The sequence below is a fragment of the Pezoporus flaviventris genome, unplaced genomic scaffold, assembly GCF_033815535.1.
Source record: "Pezoporus flaviventris isolate CSIRO_AGI_PZ_B2104156 unplaced genomic scaffold, CSIRO_AGI_Pfla_v1 ptg000023l, whole genome shotgun sequence".
Classification (NCBI taxonomy): domain Eukaryota; kingdom Metazoa; phylum Chordata; class Aves; order Psittaciformes; family Psittacidae; genus Pezoporus; species Pezoporus flaviventris.
Genome location: NW_026892571.1, coordinates 16,550,692 through 16,568,704, shown reverse-complemented (window position 1 = coordinate 16,568,704; position 18,013 = coordinate 16,550,692). Strand labels below are relative to the sequence as shown.

At 41.6% G+C, this 18,013-nt stretch overlaps 1 protein-coding gene across 3 annotated transcripts in view; it reads right to left on the bottom strand.

Moving 5' to 3' along the window:
• The window catches only part of TRPC7 (transient receptor potential cation channel subfamily C member 7), a 77,759-nt gene extending 59,953 nt beyond the window's left edge, over positions 1–17,806 (bottom strand). For 2 of the 3 annotated variants that reach the window (XM_061457024.1, XM_061457021.1), the window contains exons 1-2: positions 16,565–17,040; positions 8,439–9,216 (exon numbers count right to left, since the gene is read on the bottom strand). In XM_061457024.1, coding sequence (XP_061313008.1) covers positions 8,439–9,216; positions 16,565–16,566 — 780 coding nt within the window. In that variant the 5' untranslated portion in view covers positions 16,567–17,040. Of the gene's footprint in view, positions 1–8,438; positions 9,217–16,564; positions 17,041–17,553 lie in introns of those variants that run through there. The other variant, XM_061457022.1, reaches the window with a different exon arrangement.
• Positions 17,807–18,013: the final 207 nt, after the last annotated feature.

Here is an 18,013-nt window from a genome sequence, read left to right as displayed (position 1 = left end):
TCCAGATTTTGCACTTCTCTTTCTAACAAATGTCTCCTTGTTTGGCTTAAAACTTATTTACCTGAAAATGCTTCTGAAATGCTTGACAGGGGTGAGGCAGCTGCTGTGCTGCTTCGGTATGTGAACCATTCCCATTGCTCTCCCCCTCCCACCCAGCTTGTGAATCCCCTTGTTGTGTCCCTCTAATTATTATAAGGGGATTCCATGTTATTTTGTATTTTCATGATCATGTCCGTTGCTCACTTAAACTGGAATCCTTCGTAGTATTAGGGATGCCAAATGTAATTAAACTGGAAAGAATAAGCTGTAAGGGCTGCAGTTGCAATGCTGTTCATCCTCAACTAAGGACTAGAAATTACTTCCCAAGGTAATAAACATCGTGCTCCTAGCGTGCAAACTGGCATTGCCAGAAGTCTCACTGGCTGTAGCATCATGGGGGGAAAAAAGGAAAATATGCCAGCAGTTTTCTCTGGAAGATTCAAATATCTCCAGGTTTGCTTCTCTTACACCTCCAAATGCCAAAAGTTTCCTCCAAACAATTTTTTGAGGAGGGAAAACCCTTGAGGCATTGATTAAAATATTACATTTTCTTACACTGATGCGTTGTCTCTGATCTGATCAAAGGCAATGAGTTGTGTCAGAGTGTTGGAAGAATCTTTTTTCCCCCTCCACTCTTTCAAAAGAGAAGACACAGATTGGTTCCTATGGGAAAGCAAATAGAACACTTTCCTGCAGAGAGTATTTTGTCAGCTTTTAAAGATGTTTTCCTTGTCTGTTTTGACCAAGGTTAGCTGGAAGATTTTAACAACAATGTCACTCAATCCTCCATAAAGTAGGTTAAATGACCTTGGAGGCAATGGCCAACTTTATGTTCCTGCTCAGTGGCTAGTGCTGGTACCAGTTACAACTTTCATGAATAATAGGTCTTATTTTTGCCTGGTAGATGGCAGAGTTATACCTTCACTATGAATCACAGCGTCTACTACTCTGCTTTACTGTGAACAGACACAGACAGATGCTAACATACCTTCACAGCTACTAATATATTTCTTCATGACAGCTCCAGGCATCGCAGCTTTGGCATCGGTTCTAAACCACTCTGAAAAACTTTGGAGATTTTCTTCTGCAACATTTGAAACCCATTTTGCTTGGGCAATGTGCCAGGCAGAACATAGAAAGAGCACTTACAATAACAGCCCTCAAAATGCAGAAGCTATTTCTTAACACATAAATATTTAAGGAGAACAATATGAGAGTCACAAATTTGGTGGGGTTTTAAGGTTGGAAGGGTTCTCCACATCCATTTTCACACTCTCTGCTACACATCCATGCAAAACAAAGCTGCAATTAATTAATTTAGCTCTCGAGACAAGCTTGATGTAGCGTCTATTAGTAGTGAATTCATCTCTGAAAAAGAACAGCACAGAGAACAAGTTCTTTGTGCACAGAGCGAGTCCCATTCAGTGAGCCAAACACAGACTTCACTACAAGGCTTAAATACATTCTCCTTCTCCCAGGCTACTTCCATGATAATTTTTAATTTCCTCTCTTATTTTCATACCTAATTTGTTCCAACAATAGGTTCAAATTTTAATAACGGGAAATTATTTTCCTGCTTTAGTGGTACTTGATTCTTTCCTGTATTATGAGGTGGGTAATTGGATGTACCTGCTTATGCATTTGCTTTGCACAAGTGAAAATTGAAAACAAGAATCATAGCTTCTAAATGCACATGTTGGCAAGGCAGAAAATTGGATTTTAGGCGAGAGGAGGTAAAAAAAAGGAATAAAATGTTCTTTTTTTTAAGGCTAAATCCCACCAAAGCACATCCCTGACTCTATGTCTAAGAAAATCATTAAAGACTGACCTGGAAAAGTTCATCTCCAAAAACTCGATAGAAAGATTTTAGATTACCAGCATCTTTTTAGAAATAACAGGTTTCATCATTTCTACAGAGGTTACAGCAGTGTAAATGCATTTAGCAATGTATACATTTTGTCCTTTCTCAGGTATCATGTATATTCAAGTAAAAAAATCAAAAACTGAGTCACCCTTTTGACTTTGCCTATGAAGATGGTTTCAAAGGCAGCAGGGATCTGTCTCCCTTAGAGAAGCCAAGGGTACTGAAGGAGCATGGAGCCAACAGCAGAAGCAGAGAACAAACTAATTAGAACATCAACTTTAATACAGAAAGGGTTTGAAAGGGATGTTCTGGCCCAGCCACATCAAAGTCCAGTGCCCTCAGGTATTAATTTGAGATAAAGCCAAATAACCCAGTGGCCTGCTCTCTCGATTCCAGATTTAACAATGAGAGTCAGAAGAGGTAGCAGAGGAGAAGGATGCAATTGGAAGAGATGGTTTTTAACCCCTAAGTAGCTGCTTTTTGGAGTGATTGTCAGAAAACCCACAAGAGGAAGAATGGTAGTTGTGCACAGGACCTGGTGTGAGAGATGATCACTTGGAAGTAGTGAGCATTCATAGATTCAAAAGTATTTATAATAGCAATGCTTAATTTTCAAAAGAGGAACTGTGTAAGATTGATGATACTGTGCAGAAGAAAGTAAAGACAGTAGTAAAAGGGAGTGAATATATTCTGCTCACTGGCTGGCTTCTCTTCCTAAAACCCAGCAAGGTGAAACAGCAATAGAAAAAAGGAAGATGCACAAGTAAAAAGACATCTCTTAAAAAAAATGCATGCCTTCTGTGGAAGAAAAAAAGATAAAAAGACAAAAAACCCCAGAAATTTTAGAAAATTAGATAAAAACCTAAAAAAAGCCAGATAAAACCATGAAAGATTCAAAGAGCATCTTGATGAAATAATAAATAGGAATCATAAAAGGTGTTCCCACACATATCAGAAGCAAGACTTCTGTCAGAGTATGTTGAGGGAGAGATTAGGAAGGGATAAAAAGAACACTCAAGGAGGAGCAGGTCAGAGAGGAAAAATTAAGTGATAGATTTCTAAGAGTGTTCATGTGGCTAATTGGAGAGGTTCCCACAACTATCTCATTTCTTTAATGAGAGGCGAGTTTCAGGGGCTGTTTCCAATGAGTCAGTTCTGAGAGCAAGCAAGTCTCAGAGCATGTTGAGTTTGGGTGGGAAGCAGAGCTCCTAAGTCCAACCTCACTGTGTTACAGCCTGATGGTGTTCAAGGCTCTTTTATCTTTCTAAGTCCACTGCTAGTCTCTATTTTCATGAAATACTTCCCCTTCTATTTTGTTTCCCACTATTTCCTGCCATTTCCTACCTTTATCGCTCATTTCAAAATGCAATGATCTAATAACAACTTTTTTAGCTCCATGCAACATAAATTCTTCATGCTAAAATAGGTCCAAGTCAGGACCACAGAGTTCAACTTTTATGTTTAGCTCTTTACAAGATTTCTTAAGCCTTCATATTAATGTCATATCTGATTTTCTCTAGATTTATTACCATTACCTCCTATTTTCTTACAAATTTAAAAAGAAACTCCCCTACTTATTTTGTATTTAAAGAGTCAGACTTTCATTAAGTCAAATTTCACCAAGTTTAGCAATCAGGATGGGAAAAGGAAGCAGTTTACAATCTCTGATGTGTTTGCCCTCAGCAATGCCCACAATATGCGGAAGGCCTGACAAAGGAAGAGGTTAGGAGGTTTTCTTCAATGCTACAGAGCCACAAAGCCTAAAAAGGTGCAGCTTCTTAGCAAGATGCAACCAGCTATTTCAGTGCTTATTACCTCGCAACAGCAGAGCAGTGTCAACCTCAAAGAGCCTGGTCCCAGTTTCTCATTTGCAGAAATAAAGCCAGAAATACTGAGAAAATCTACAAGGCTGTTTCTCTTTAGAAGTTCAGGCACATCCTGTGAAGTTCACAATTTGCATTTAGGTAACAAAAAGGAGCTGACTTACTGGAGCAAGAACTGTGCTGCAGGATGCCAGATCCTCCCTAGCAGACACAAGTCACTGAGTCTCCAGGGCTGTTTTGCCACTCTTTAACCATCATAAGAATTTAAGGATTTGAGCCTCAGCTGTTTGACATCACCCTAATGAAACAACAACCAGTTCCTAGCAGGCACATATCTCTAAGCATCTACATGCTTGACTTGCAGCCATTGCTTCCCCACTAATAGCAAAGCAGCCAGTTGTGGTCCATCAGCCAGCGGAGCCTGAATATGATGCTCACCTGCACACCAGAGCAGGCTCACAGCTAAGATCTGCTTTTGGATCCCAACATTTTTCAAAGGACAACAGTTAAAAAGAAAAGTGACAGCAAGAGGCATATAATTTAGAAATGTGTTATGCTGTAGTTACCTCTGAAGGGTTTCCTACCCACCCCATTTCTAGGCTAATTGCCAGGATATTTAATGCACTTGAATCGTTAGCATTTTCAGTAGTACCAACCAGTTCAATACCTTTTATCTTATTAAGGGAAAGGGGGGTTATTTACTTCTAGACTCATGGGCTACATCTTTAAAAGTGATTTGTTTAGGGGGGTTATTTATTTCTAGACTCATGGGCTACATCTTTAAAAGTGATTTGTTTCTCTCATTAATAAGAAAACCTTTTTGCATCATTTTGACACTAGAAAATTTTAAAGGAAAAATGAAATTACTTCTATGTGAATGTAACATTATTCCAATTTCCCCCCCCCCCCCCCTTCAGTAAGCATTGCAAAAGCTGACATTTGCTTGAAATAATGACACAGCAACATTGATCCAAACTATAAATTTGTTCTGAATACTAGGATAGATCCACATCTTCTATGACCTCCTCTAAGCTTCAGTGACAGAGCACTGATTTACCTCAGTAGAGTATCTGCCTCAGTAAAACCGCTGGCATTGATCAGCTCTGACAGCTTCCCTTTTTCTTCCAGCTCCAAGACTCCACTGTTATTCTTTTCAGCATGTGGGAAGCCACATAGCAGCTGACTGTGTTGACCTTGTTTTTGAGCCAAAATCAGCAGATTAGGAAAAGAGTTCAATAGGGTAGTATATCCACTCTGAACTGAGAGCCAGAACATCTACTCTTGCTGTTAAAGACCTACGGATCAGCCTAGGAAAGTCTGCTGGGGGTCAGTGTGATCTAGTAGATGTACATATTCCCATTTTCACCTTAGTAACACTCCCATACTACTTTGTGGTGTGCAATGCTCATGCAAAGACATTGCTAAGAACTGCAATGTAAGACATAGCAATTTGGGGTGAGAACAATCTATTGAGCTTTTGCCACCTTAAAAATGAAAGGATAAAATGATTTCCACCTAGTAATCTTCACCGGAGTCTCTCTTAATCTATGACCAACCACAGCTAATGCAACTTTTCTCCTTTAAACCCATTCACATGGCTGTTTTGTTTCATCTTTCAAGTCTACAAAGAGGCAACTCACCTAAAAAATTTCATGCTCTCTAAAAACATGGTGCGTGTATTAGCTCCCCACTCTGCTGTGCTGAATAGTGCTATTGCATAAGAGACTTAGGGCAGCAAGCAGCAGGTGAGAGGCACTGCATTTATATTTTAATTAGCTCATGCTAGGATTTTCTTTAGAGGTTACTTAATTACTATTTGTCCACCTACAGTATTAAAATCTTACTCATGTCCTTCGCTTCAAGGACTTTTTGTACCTCCTGAAAACTGTATTGCCTAGGACTGTGTATAAATAACCATTCCGAAATAATCCCAAGTGATAATTTTATGAATCTGTTGAGCGCCAATTGTAATGACAGAACTTTGGTGCTAAAAATTAAAAATTCGAGGAAATTATTATTTTAGGCACAAAAGGAGTCCTCTGGAGCTTGTCTGCTTCCATAAATCTTCATAATTTGTGGGCTTCTTAAATACATTTTCAGCATTTTCTGGAAATGAATTCTCAGAACGTCACATTGCAAAAACCCTTCTCTTTTATTAATACCCTATTTCACATCACATTTATGTTAATAAGAATAAATATTTTTGCATAAATACATGATTTTTTTTTCCTACAATGAGAATACATTATAATCTTGAGAAGCTTCTTATTTCTGGAAACATTAATATACTAAAGGAATGTGACAACTTTGAAGTTAAGTATTGGTACGGATACTTTTGAGGTACTTCAATTCCATATAGAATCATAGAATAGTTCGGGTTGGAAAGGACCTCAAGATCATCCAGTTCCAATTCCACTGCCATGGGAAGGGACACCTCACACTAATCCATGCCACCCAAGGCTCTGTCCAACCTGGCCTTGAACACTGCCAGGGATGGAGCATTCACAACCTCCCTGGGCAGCCCACTCCGTAGAAGTGTGTTGCTCAGAACCTTCCAAAGAGGCAATGAAATTGGAAAACCTTCCTGGAAACACAGTAATTTAGCAAAGTATTTCTAATTTGTTTTCCAGTATTGGTTTACTTGCACCCATTTCCCAGTGCTGGGGAGATACAACCACCATGGGACTATTTAACATTTGATTGTTTGTTTGCTCCTTGAGGATTCATGTACCTGCCAGTGCCAGTCTAGACCATCTTGGCAGCTCTATGAGGAAAAAGGCAGGACTCTCATAGAAATTAATTTACTTTTGTGCAGCAAGACACTTATCAGAACTGACAAGCGTGCAGTACAAGACTGCTCATGTTCCACACTATATATATTTTCCTACTGAAAAGTGGCTGGAACATTAATGAGATATTAAAGTTGTTAACTATGGGTGTGAGCCCACAGTGCTTTCATGCAGGAGTAGCCCTCACTCGAGCAGCCAGATTTGATGAACCAAATAAGGTTGCTTCACTAGGACTGAATGCCATGCAAGTAAAAACTCCCTTTAAATTATTGTGTCCTTGAGATTGTGATTCACATGGGTAAAAGGGGTTTGCAAGATTTTGCCTTAATTTTATTGCCAAAAATGTTCAGTGGTTTAGGTATTTTTTCCTGTTAGAGACTTCTTACAGAGTTTCAAAGGGAACCACCTATGGATGCGCTTTCTTCTCACTTTTAAATTGGAGAGCAGAGAATCGTAGAAAAGACCTTTAAGATCAAGTCCAACTGTGAACCCAGCACTGCCAAGTCCACCATGTTCCTAAGTGCCACATCTACATGTCCTTTAAATATCACCAGGGGTGGTGACTCTACCACTTCCCTGGGCAGCCTGTTCCAATGCCTGACAACCCTCCTGTTGAAGACATTTTTCCCAGTAACCAATCTAAATATTCCAACTTGAGGGGATTTCATCTTGTCCTATGGCTTGTTACTTGGGAGAACCAACTGACCCTCACCTCACTGCAACCTCCTTTCAGGTAGTTATAGAGAGCGATAAGGTCCCTCCCTCAGCCTCCTCCAGATAAACACTCTCAGTTCTGCCTCACACTTCTGCTCCACTGCCCTTCTCTGGCCCTGCTCCAGCACCTCAATGTTTCTCTTGTAGTGAGGGGCCCAAAACTGAACACAGGATTCAAGGTGCAGCCTCACTAGTGCCGTGTACAGGGGGATGATCACTGCCCTAATCCTTCAGAGCATATAGCTACAAATCCTAAAATGGATGCTTTAACACTTGAACAGTTTTCTAAATTAAAAATAATGAATTCCTGGCTGGCATCCTACACTAGCTTACTCACAACATAGATTTTGTTACCCCAGTGCCACTGATAGTGATTGTAGATGCACAGTAGTCATAAGTTAGAAAACATCCTTATGTTGATGACTGAGCCACTGAAAATGAGTTTTTTCATGACTAATTTATTTTAGAAAGGGACACAATGTTATTTATGTCATCAAATGACTTAAAGAAAGAATGAAAATGACATAGGACATTTACAAACTCATTATGGTAATGCAAATCTTAAATAACAGTTCTGCAAGTTCCACTGTTTGGCAAGATAATAAACTTCATAACCACCTCTTAATCATTTCTCTCCTCCTTTTCCATGAAATTCCTCATATAGAGATGCAGTACTAAACCATTAAGATGCAGTGCAATTTATATTATTTTACAGAGAACCAGATTTGCTTAATTTATACCTTTTATCTTTGTAAGAGAACTAGAAATTTATACCCTTTATCACTGCAACAGAACTAGATGTACTGGATTCTTAAGCCATTAAACCAGCCTCTAGAGCTCTTCCTCTAAAATAGATTGGTCATTAAAAAGACTTACCTTTCTTACAAAAAAAAATGAGTCTCCATTTTTGTAATAATCTGATTTTTATTCCTGCCACAAACTAGAAATTCTAATCAATCACAGCCTGCAACATAGGAACTCTGAGAAATGATGTCTCTGCTATCATATGCAATATTCAGTTCCAAACACTTATTAGCTGGAGAATGCAGAGTGATCTGAATGTGTGTAGTTAACACATCTGGCAATTTCTATAGCTTCTGGTTCCTCCCCCATTCCCTCAAATGGCAAACCAAGACATGATCAAACATGTAAAACATACAGTACCCTGAACACATTCAGCCCAAGGAAAAAGGCACAATGGGAAATTACCTTAAATTCAGTTTCAATGTTGGCTAGTCTGGCCAATTCATTGCTTAGCTCTAAAGCAGTAAGGACAGGGTCTTCACTGGAAAGAGACAAATAAGCAGCACTGGCTAATCCTTTGTAGGCATTCATTCTTGATCGAGAGTGACTAAAGGAATCTTTCCTCTGCTTCTCAATACATTCATTGCACTTGCAAAAATAGTCATGTGGCCTTTCAATCCGCGCGCCTTTTAGAAGTAAGATGTGAACTATTTCATACTCCTGGCAGTGGGCAGCAAGTATGATAGGGGTAATATCATGGGAGAACCGAGTTCCATCTTCATCATAAGCATAAAAATCATCATCCCTCAGTTCCTGCTCAAGGGGGCTGAGTGTGAGGCGCTGTCCTTGGGCAAAGGCTGGATGGTTCAATATCGCTTCTACAATGCGCACGTATCCTTTGCTGATGGCTAGCAAAAGCGCATCTCCAACCCGAGCAAGATTCTCCTTTTTGAGGAGGAGCTCTGTCACTTCCAGATGCTCATTGCCTACAGCTAACTGAAGGGCGTTCTGTCCCATATAATCGACGCAATTAAAGTTCAAGGTTTTGGATTCCTCCAGCATTTTTCGCACAACAGGAATGTTGCCATATTCTGCAGAATCGAGAAAGCGTTCCTCCTCTGCAGTCAGGCTGGTGCCTTTCTCATTGAACATGTAGGCTGGGCCCCGGATGGCCTGCCTCCGGCCCTTCTCCCGAAGGGTTGTGTGCCTGCGATGCATGTTTTTATAGTTGCTGTTTCTCAACCTGCAGAAAACCAGAAAGGAAGGCTGGTTATATTTCTGGAGAGTCATAATCTCACATAACCTGAAATAAGGTTAGAAATGGCTCATTATGATCAGCTCTTGATGGCTTTTTATGATGTTGGCCAGTAGTTTAAAATCATATAGGAGACATATATCCTATGTATCCATATATATAGGAATGAAGGTTAGGTTTTTGAACAACAGACAAGTTCTGACTTGTACACCCTTCTGGATTTCAACAAGAGTACACAGTACATCCTTAACTTCAGAAACAGCCCTCCCCAAAAGTGTGAACACATTGTTTTCCATTTTTATTGTTTAGAACTTTATTATACAGTAATTAGGAGTGATACCCAAACACGATATTTCTCCCATTTACTCTTCTTGAATTCCATCCTTGAGGGCATGAGCCCTAAAGAAAATTAGCAGGACTCCCGGTGTCAACAGACCTTGGATCAGGCCAATAAACGATGTTCCATAAACTTAAAAAGTGTGCTTCTAATTTTAAACACACGGCAACAAGGATAAATATATCACACATTCTGCTGAGATTCAGCTGGTGCAAGCAAACCACCTATTCATTCACTGCTTTTTTCATGCTGTGTTATACCATTTTTCTGTTTCCTGATCTAGAGCAGTTTAATGAATGACTAATTTTCTCACTGAAATACAGTTGACAGTTTCTCTAAATGCAAGTATCCAAATCCAGGGGCCAGTCTTGAAAACCACAGGAATAACTCCTGATTTAGTGTCACATCATTCCTCGGTAAGCATCTTTCAGAGAGCAACTGCAGAAAGACAGGAACACAGGTTTATGGTCTCAAACAGAGGGCAGTTTTCCTACTGATGAAGTGACTGAAATGCCTTCACTTGGAGTTGGTGACAAACTAATCTTATTCTGCCTTCTCTGGAATCCCCAGAGAAAACTATGCTATATACAACCAGGCTTGAAGAGGAGTTTACCAAATTACCCAAAATCCTAAATCTATCTGTGTTTTTAAAACGTTCACACTTTGCATTCAGGGCCATCTTGATGTTGCTCTTTTTAAATCTTATTGCAGTAACCTCAACAAAATCCTAGTCCCTCTTTTAGAGCCTAAGCACATGGAGTTGATCACCATCCTAAACCCACAGAATGGGCAGTCTGAGTAAAGAGGTGAAAACAACACCTCTTTCACAAAACCCATTTGCACTCAGTTCAACAACAAGTCCTAAATCACTTGGGTAACATTTTCAGGAGCCTCTAAGCTGCAATGGGCAGATGTAACAAGCAGGTGTTAATGCTCAGCGGGGTGGCAAAGGTTCACCTTTCCATGCTCCATCTGTTCTCCAAGGCAGTTTTGACCTTCAGTCAATGAAAAGTTCATGTTGCTCTGAAAAAATACTACTGGAGTTTGAAAGTGTTGTTGTGAATGATGAGATGGAAAGATGCCAGTGGATTTCAATAGTATGTAAGAAAACAGTAATGGAATCAAGCAAAACCCCAGGAAAACAAACGGTATCAGAAACCGAGCCTACCTAAAAAGTGCCAGGACACACAAAATCTCAAGGTAGCGGTTCTTACGGAGCTAAGACTTATTCATGCCTCTATTATTTTAATTCATCACTTTTTTTTTACAGATTAGGGCAGAAAGCAAATATTGAAGAAATTCAAACAAATGTTACAGCATTTTTTTAGCAGCTACTTTAAAATGTAAAAACATCCTAAGAGAGAAATTCTGTGACCATACAAGGCTGAAAGAAAGGTTCATTATTATGAACCTCTTCCCCAAAGCTTTGATGCGTCAGTATAACAACTTAATAAAAGCTGGAAGAAACTGAACATATTATCCCATGCTCCACTGAGAGATAAAGTGTTGTATGGATGTTCAAACTAATCCCTTCTGGTGTGGTTGGAAGTTGAAGAAATTCAGAGATGAGGGACACAAGAATAATGAAGGCGAAATGGTTAAATCAATTAATTCCCAAGACTGCATGAAGTGTTCCATAAGATAAAACAATAACAGCTAAAAAATCATAGCATTAATGTATCTGACAGTGACCAGGAGACAGCAGGAAAGCAGCAAAATTCCAGGGATAACGTTGGGGCCCCTTAGAAATCAATAGTATAAGTTTCATTAATTTCAGTAGAGTCCAGATTTTGCAAGCATGTATTCACATATATGAACCTACACATCCTCTTTCATGTCCCCAGCAATTAGTTTTCATCTCAGAAGCAGTCCCGGTGAAGCCAAAAGGACTGAGATGTGCTTAAAGTGAAGTATTTAACCATATGAAAAAGTGCTTATCTATCATTTAAGTTTTAAACCTCCTCTGAACTCTGAGTTCCAGTAAGGACTCTACATAGAAACAAACACTTCTAAACTGTGACTTTGTTAAATGGGGACTAATAGCACCAAAAAGCACTTCACACATATGCAGTCTTGGGATTTTCTTGATGATAAATGAAGCCTCTTAAAATGTTCAGCAACTCCAAAGAATGAGCTGGTGATGGCTTAAATAACCGTTGTTACAAGTGGAAACCAATCCCACCTTCTGTAGCTACTCAGGATGACCTGTGAGTATGGCAGGATTGCACACATCAAAATATCTTAGGGCAGTTAATTACAATAGCTGTGTCAAGCTGGAGGAATTCCACTGGGCTTTGCTGGTGTTCAGAAGCCATGAATAGTGTGATATTTGGCAACCTTATATTTGTTGTTATATTTAATGGTCATTACTGGAAGCACCTCCGAAAGATGGACAATTTCCAGCAGTGAGGAACCTATTAGATATTTTGCCTGATGCCCAAGTATAATTCTTGATACTTTGTTATTTTAGAAAAAGCTTTATCTCTTTTACCTCTAAAAGAGAACCCAAGTAGGTGGGACAAGTAACCTTATACTCACACCCAAAGTAAACATAAACCTACATAAAATATTACCATTGTCACAGATATAAGGCTTTTGCTTGAGAAAGGAGGCTATATTTTGGCCTAGAGCTAATTCACACCTGCTTGTTGTATATGTAATAACATGCCAAAAAATAAAGACCTTTGTTTCACTTTCTTCAGTTCAGAGAGAACACTGCTTTCACACACAGCTTCTAACAACAGAAACTGCATCAGAAAAAGAGGTAACAGTAAAGCACACCTGCCCTCACAAAGGATATTATTATACAACGTTTATCTTGCAATAAATGTTCCACAGGGATGTCCCTACAGCACAGAGTTGTTCTCCACTGCCTGCAGGTAAGGACATAAGCACCATAACTCAGATGAATTATGACCCCGAATCTTGCTCATGGGCAGAGAAGATCAATATCTCAACTATCACACTTCATTATCTTTATAGAGAACAAGAGATGAATAAAAAATTATACTTTTAACTTTGAATAATTTCACGAGAAATGATCAGCTATCAACTCCTGTGCTAAAAGAAAGTTGTAATTATGTTTGACCTGAGCACTGAATCATGATAGAGACGTGGTAGTGCAAAGAGTAATATACGCAGCAGCTGAAGATCTTGGAGACTGAACCCTACTGTAATGCCATGACTGTACTCAGCACCTTTTTCTATTCTGCTCTTCAGTTATGCGCAGGCAGGTTTAGAATTAATCATATTTACTGAGCATGTGTAATGTGCCCTCTTAAAATGAGGTAATTGCAACTTGATTGTATATATCCTACCATTTTTGTTTAAAGGTACTCAGCATTGAAATGACTCTGAATTTGCATATTTCCTTGAGACAGCTACTGATCAAACTCATGACGCACTGCAATTAAATATTGTGTTTTTCTAGGAAAGAATGCCAATGTATGCAGTGTTGTTGCAGACAAAATGGTCTGGGAAAAGAAAGCCAAGAATATCAGGGCCTAAGTACTGCTTTCAGCAACGTGCATCGCGCTTGACACAGCTGATGGAGCCATAAGATGCCTGGAGCATTTTGCTGCGGGGAGTGGAGAAGAATAGCAGTTAGAATCATAGAATCATAGAATCGTTAGGGTTGGAAAGGACCTCAAGATCATCTAGTTCCAACCCCCCTGACGTGGGCAGGGACACCTCACACTATATCATATCACCCAAGGCCACGTCCAACCTGGTCTTGAACACTGCCAGGGATGGAGCATTCACAACTTCCCTGGGCAACCCATTCCAGTGCCTCACCACCCTCACAGGAAAGAATTTCCTTCTTATATCCAACCTAAACTTCCCCTGTTTAAGTTTTAACCCGTTACCCCTTGTCCTGTCACTACAGTCCCTAATGAAGAGTCCCTCTCCAGTTTCTGAAAGGCGGTTTAGCTCTTAACAATTCTTCCTCTGGGAGCATCTCAGTTTCTAATTAAAGTGGCTAAGAGTAGGTCCTTGCAACCTGTGCTGACAGTACTAGGCGCCAAGACACCAGTTCACCATCTGAAAAGGGAACATGGCATCACATGAGGTTTGTTCCTAATGTGGAAGCTGAAACTCTCCTGTCTTGCAACAACACTCACTTAACTGTTCTGAGTGCCAGATGTGTAGGACAAGGCTGGGCTGCTCCATATGGAAGTTACCCTAGAAAATGCTCATTCTCCTTGCTCTTCCTTTCCACAGGGCTTCAGATTATGCCACACAGGACCTTCTGCTGCCTCTCTAGTCCTACACAAGAACCTATGCAGGAGTAGGGCTAAGACCTAGAGCTAAGGCTTGAAGAAAATGTTCAAAGGCCTAAGTAGTTTAAAAGGCTACATAGGAGTTTTTACACATGGCTTTGAAACAGAACTTTAAAAGCATGTAGGACAGGCTGAATAGTCTCTGCTTGAGTGTTTTAACATCTGAAGTCTGAATTAGTTTTGAAATCAATGGGTATTAGGTACTTTACTTGTCTTAAAGCTGAAAAATTGAGCACGGCATTTACAAAGGCAGCTTTGGGAACTTATGGACTCTGACTACACTCTGGGTCTGCTTTCAGTCAGTGGAGAGAGGTTGGCAAGAGTTTTCCTGTGCCCTTTCAATGGCTCCTTTGTCCTGAAACTACAGAAGAAACTTTGGATATGTAACCGTGACTATGCCCCTCGTTGGGTGAAGCAACCATCAGAGTAGGCTTTGATGAGACATTGACTCTGTCTTGTTGAAAAGGAAACCTAAGTTTCTGAACGCCGTTTTGAAAGCATTACCCTTGGTTCCTGCAGCACCTCAGAAGCTGCCAGATTGACACTTCACTTAGTATTTTTCTTTCTACTTACATCAATATTTCTAAAAAGAATCAGGGCACAGAAAGGCTGCAGACTCCCTGAGGCCTCTTTGGAATTGACACAGCTCTTATACATCAAATGGACCATTTCCCTCTATTCACCCTTGCTACCCTACATTCAATAGGTGTTCCAAATACTGAATAGTTGTATATCACACCAGAGGTCTCTGAAACTCTTTTTTTTTCTCTAATGTCTTAAATAACCTAAATGTTACCTGAAGTCAAGATGCTATCCTTAAAACCAAAAGTTTTAAGTACTCTCTTTCACATATTGCTTACTGTGTATGTATACAGATGCAGTATCTCTTGCTGATTAATAGCAACTTTTATTTTTTAATGCATTTAAATACTTAACTGCCATTTTACTTGATCTTGGGATGTCTAAATTCATTAATTCAGTACTATTAGCAGCATGGGCGTTCTGCTACATGAAAAGTTGTATACGTATCTAGGGACAGTTATAGATTTCTTTTATCTCTGTTCAGGCAGATGCTCATTCACTTGCAGAGTAGTCCTACAAAGCAGTTTCAGGAAATAATATCCCATTCCCACCATTCCCACTGCTCACATAGGTAAAGGAAAATGATATTTCAAGGTCAAACTTTTAGAAGAGGCTTTCCTCTTTGTGGAAGTACAGGTACCGGCAGCAGAAGTACAACTTTCCAAAGCCCTTTAAGAAATGGCAGCACAAGGTACATTCAGGAAGACAAGTGAGACCTCTCATGTGATTAAAGGATGCTGATGAATGACACACACTGCCACTCCCATCGTCTTTTTGTCACAAAGCATAAGTTCTGAGGCCAATAACCTAGAAACACTGAGGACAGACCACCAAATCTTTACCAGCATCTGAATTTTCATGTCCTCCCTGATCTCTGTTAGAAAGCAGGCAGCTCTGCCTCGTGGTTTGAAAAAAGGAAATGGAACTTGGCTTTCTACCAGCTCTTTTTTTCAGACAAACCCATCCACAGCTTCCCAGTGGTCTCACCCTCTCCCTTCCTATAAACTAAGCATCAGCATTTTATTTCTCATTCCAAAGCAATGTCATGCACCAATACAAGACTTTCACAGCAGGAGAGACTGAAAAATAATCACCTTGGTTGTTGAATTCAATTTCTTCTTGTGTTATAAGTAATGGGTTTTTTAATTGCTTCCTTCCTTCCTTGCTTCCCCTTGCTATACCATTGTGGAGATGACTGATTATTACAACAGTATAATAAAACACATGTGAGACAGATATACCAAAGACTATTTTAACATTCTCTCCCATCGTCCATTCATTAACATGTCTGGCCACCAAATGAATTGCCACAACATTAATGAGTCTTCCGCCTTTTGGTTTTAATCTGGTTTTGGGAACTAGGAATAATTCACCTTCACTGCTGAAGCATTTCAGAACTCAGGCTCAGATTATACCAAGAACACAACAGAGGAATACCTGTTCATTCATAAAATTTTACTACAGATGAAAGCAATGAAAAATATTTCTAATTTGCAAGCAGGGGGCACTGTAACGCTGATTTTCAACAAACAGTTCTATTGAAAAGAGAATAAAAAGCTCTGAAAAGAACTGGTAATCTCGGTTTGGGCTGGATTTCATTTCTCTCTGCACCCTTTTCATTGCTCACTTCATAGTTATTTCAAGACAAGAAAAAACGTGGAGAGAAGGACTCCTGACGACTGTTAGACCCAGCAAGCTGCAACAGGCATGATACAGTGTCCTGTATTTATACCTCTCATTTTATCTCATTTCACCTTGGCCACACTGTTTTCAGGAACAATAAAAATCCCTAAACCTTTAAGCATTCACCCAGATACAAGAGAAGACAACAGCGTGACTCCAAACCATGTGGCTGCTAACAAACAAGCCCTTCAAGGTACACTGAGACCGAGCATGCTTGCACAAATTCCAAGGGTCGAAAGCCAAACCAATTTCACACGCAGCCACCCGCTTCACTCCCACCAGCCCATACCGAAGCTTGTAGGAGTCCGATTCACACCGAGACACCTCTAACCCCAACGAAACTTCTCAGTGCATAACTAGGGAGTGGCATTAGAGCCAGGGCACTTCTCGGAGGACCTGATGGAAGAACCGGCTCTGAAAGAGGCAGAGCCCCGCGGCTGCCCGGCGGTCTTACATGTGCGCATCGGGGCCGGGTCCGCTTCACTCCAAGGGCGCGGGCTCTCCGCGGGCGCGGACCCCTATGGCGCTGGCGCTGTCCCCGGTGCTGAACCGCCGCTCCTCGCGGCCGAGGCGGTGTTTCATCCTTATCCCCTCGGCGCCTCCGGGGCAGAGCTCCGCTGGAGCGCTCGGGATTCGCTTCCTGGATTAAGAGCCTGATGCGGGGTTGGCATGTGAGTTGCGTTGTCCTCCTGTCTTCCCTTCCCCTCTTCCTACTCCGCTGTCCTCCTGTAGGCGTGGAATTGAAGGGGTTCTTTTCGGAGCGCCCCCTTCTCGGCCGGAGGTAGGCGAGTGTCCTTGCTCCCTCCCAGGGGCTGCCCCAGAGCAGGAGCGGCTACAGAGAGCCTTCCTGGAGAGGGCAGGGCTGCCCGCAGGCTGCCTACTGGGGAGGGGGGCTCCGTCGGGGGCTCTCCCCCTCACACGTCGCACGCCTGCCTCATCCGGCTGTGCCGCCCCTCCGCTGGGAATGGTTATTGTCTCTTCTCCCTCTCTGCCGTGCCCAGGTTGAGATCTGCCTTACCTAGGAGAGCTTGTTCCTTCGAGGGTGGCCGAAGAGGGGTCTGTACGTGTGTGCGGTGGGAGTGGAGGGAGGGGGAATGAAACCAACACGCGAAATAATCAGTCCGTGCAACCAGTCCCGCTCCCTTGCTCGGCAGAGGAACGCAGCCGGAACAACTTCAAACTGCACCCGGGAGCGCCGGTGCACCCTCCTGCACTCTATCCCGTGCTATAAGAGCAGGTATTCTTCCCAGGACCTCTCCCCGGAGCCCCCGAGATGCTCCCACCGCCTCCCACACAGCTCCAGCCACAAAGGGCTCCCCAAGCCCATGACCTTCCCTGTCCTTCCCTATCCGTGCACCCGCATCCCATCCGCTCCTCTTTACCTGGCCGCGAGGATCCCCACCTCACCCCACTGCAATTACAAACACCGCCAGCCCGCCTCACCTGGCGTGTCTCCGGGAGTTTAAGCCTGGAGGAAACCTTGCGCTTGGAGAGGTGGCGGTGTGAGGCAGTGCAGGGCTCTATGAGCAGCACACGCGAGAGGATGGCAGGATGTTGATTTGCCCCCAAGTTCTCCCTCTCCCACTCCGTCACAGCAGTGGGTGAAACGAGGGCACGGATCAAGAGGCGATTTTTCATCAACTTACAGTCTCGAATCAGTAATCAACTCAGCCGAGGATGTTAATTGAAGGAAGAACATGAGGGAAATGATGGACACAGGCACTGACCATTTTAGCAGAGACCACTAAGAGCTTGGTGGGGTTTCTGTAGCAGCACTACAAGAGCATCCCAGACCATACCTTTCAGAAATACATAAAGACAGCTGGTGTAGGGCTTCCCTCCCCCCCCCATCTCCAGGCAGATAAGTTGTCTTCACGAGCCTGAACTGTGCTCACAATTGTGA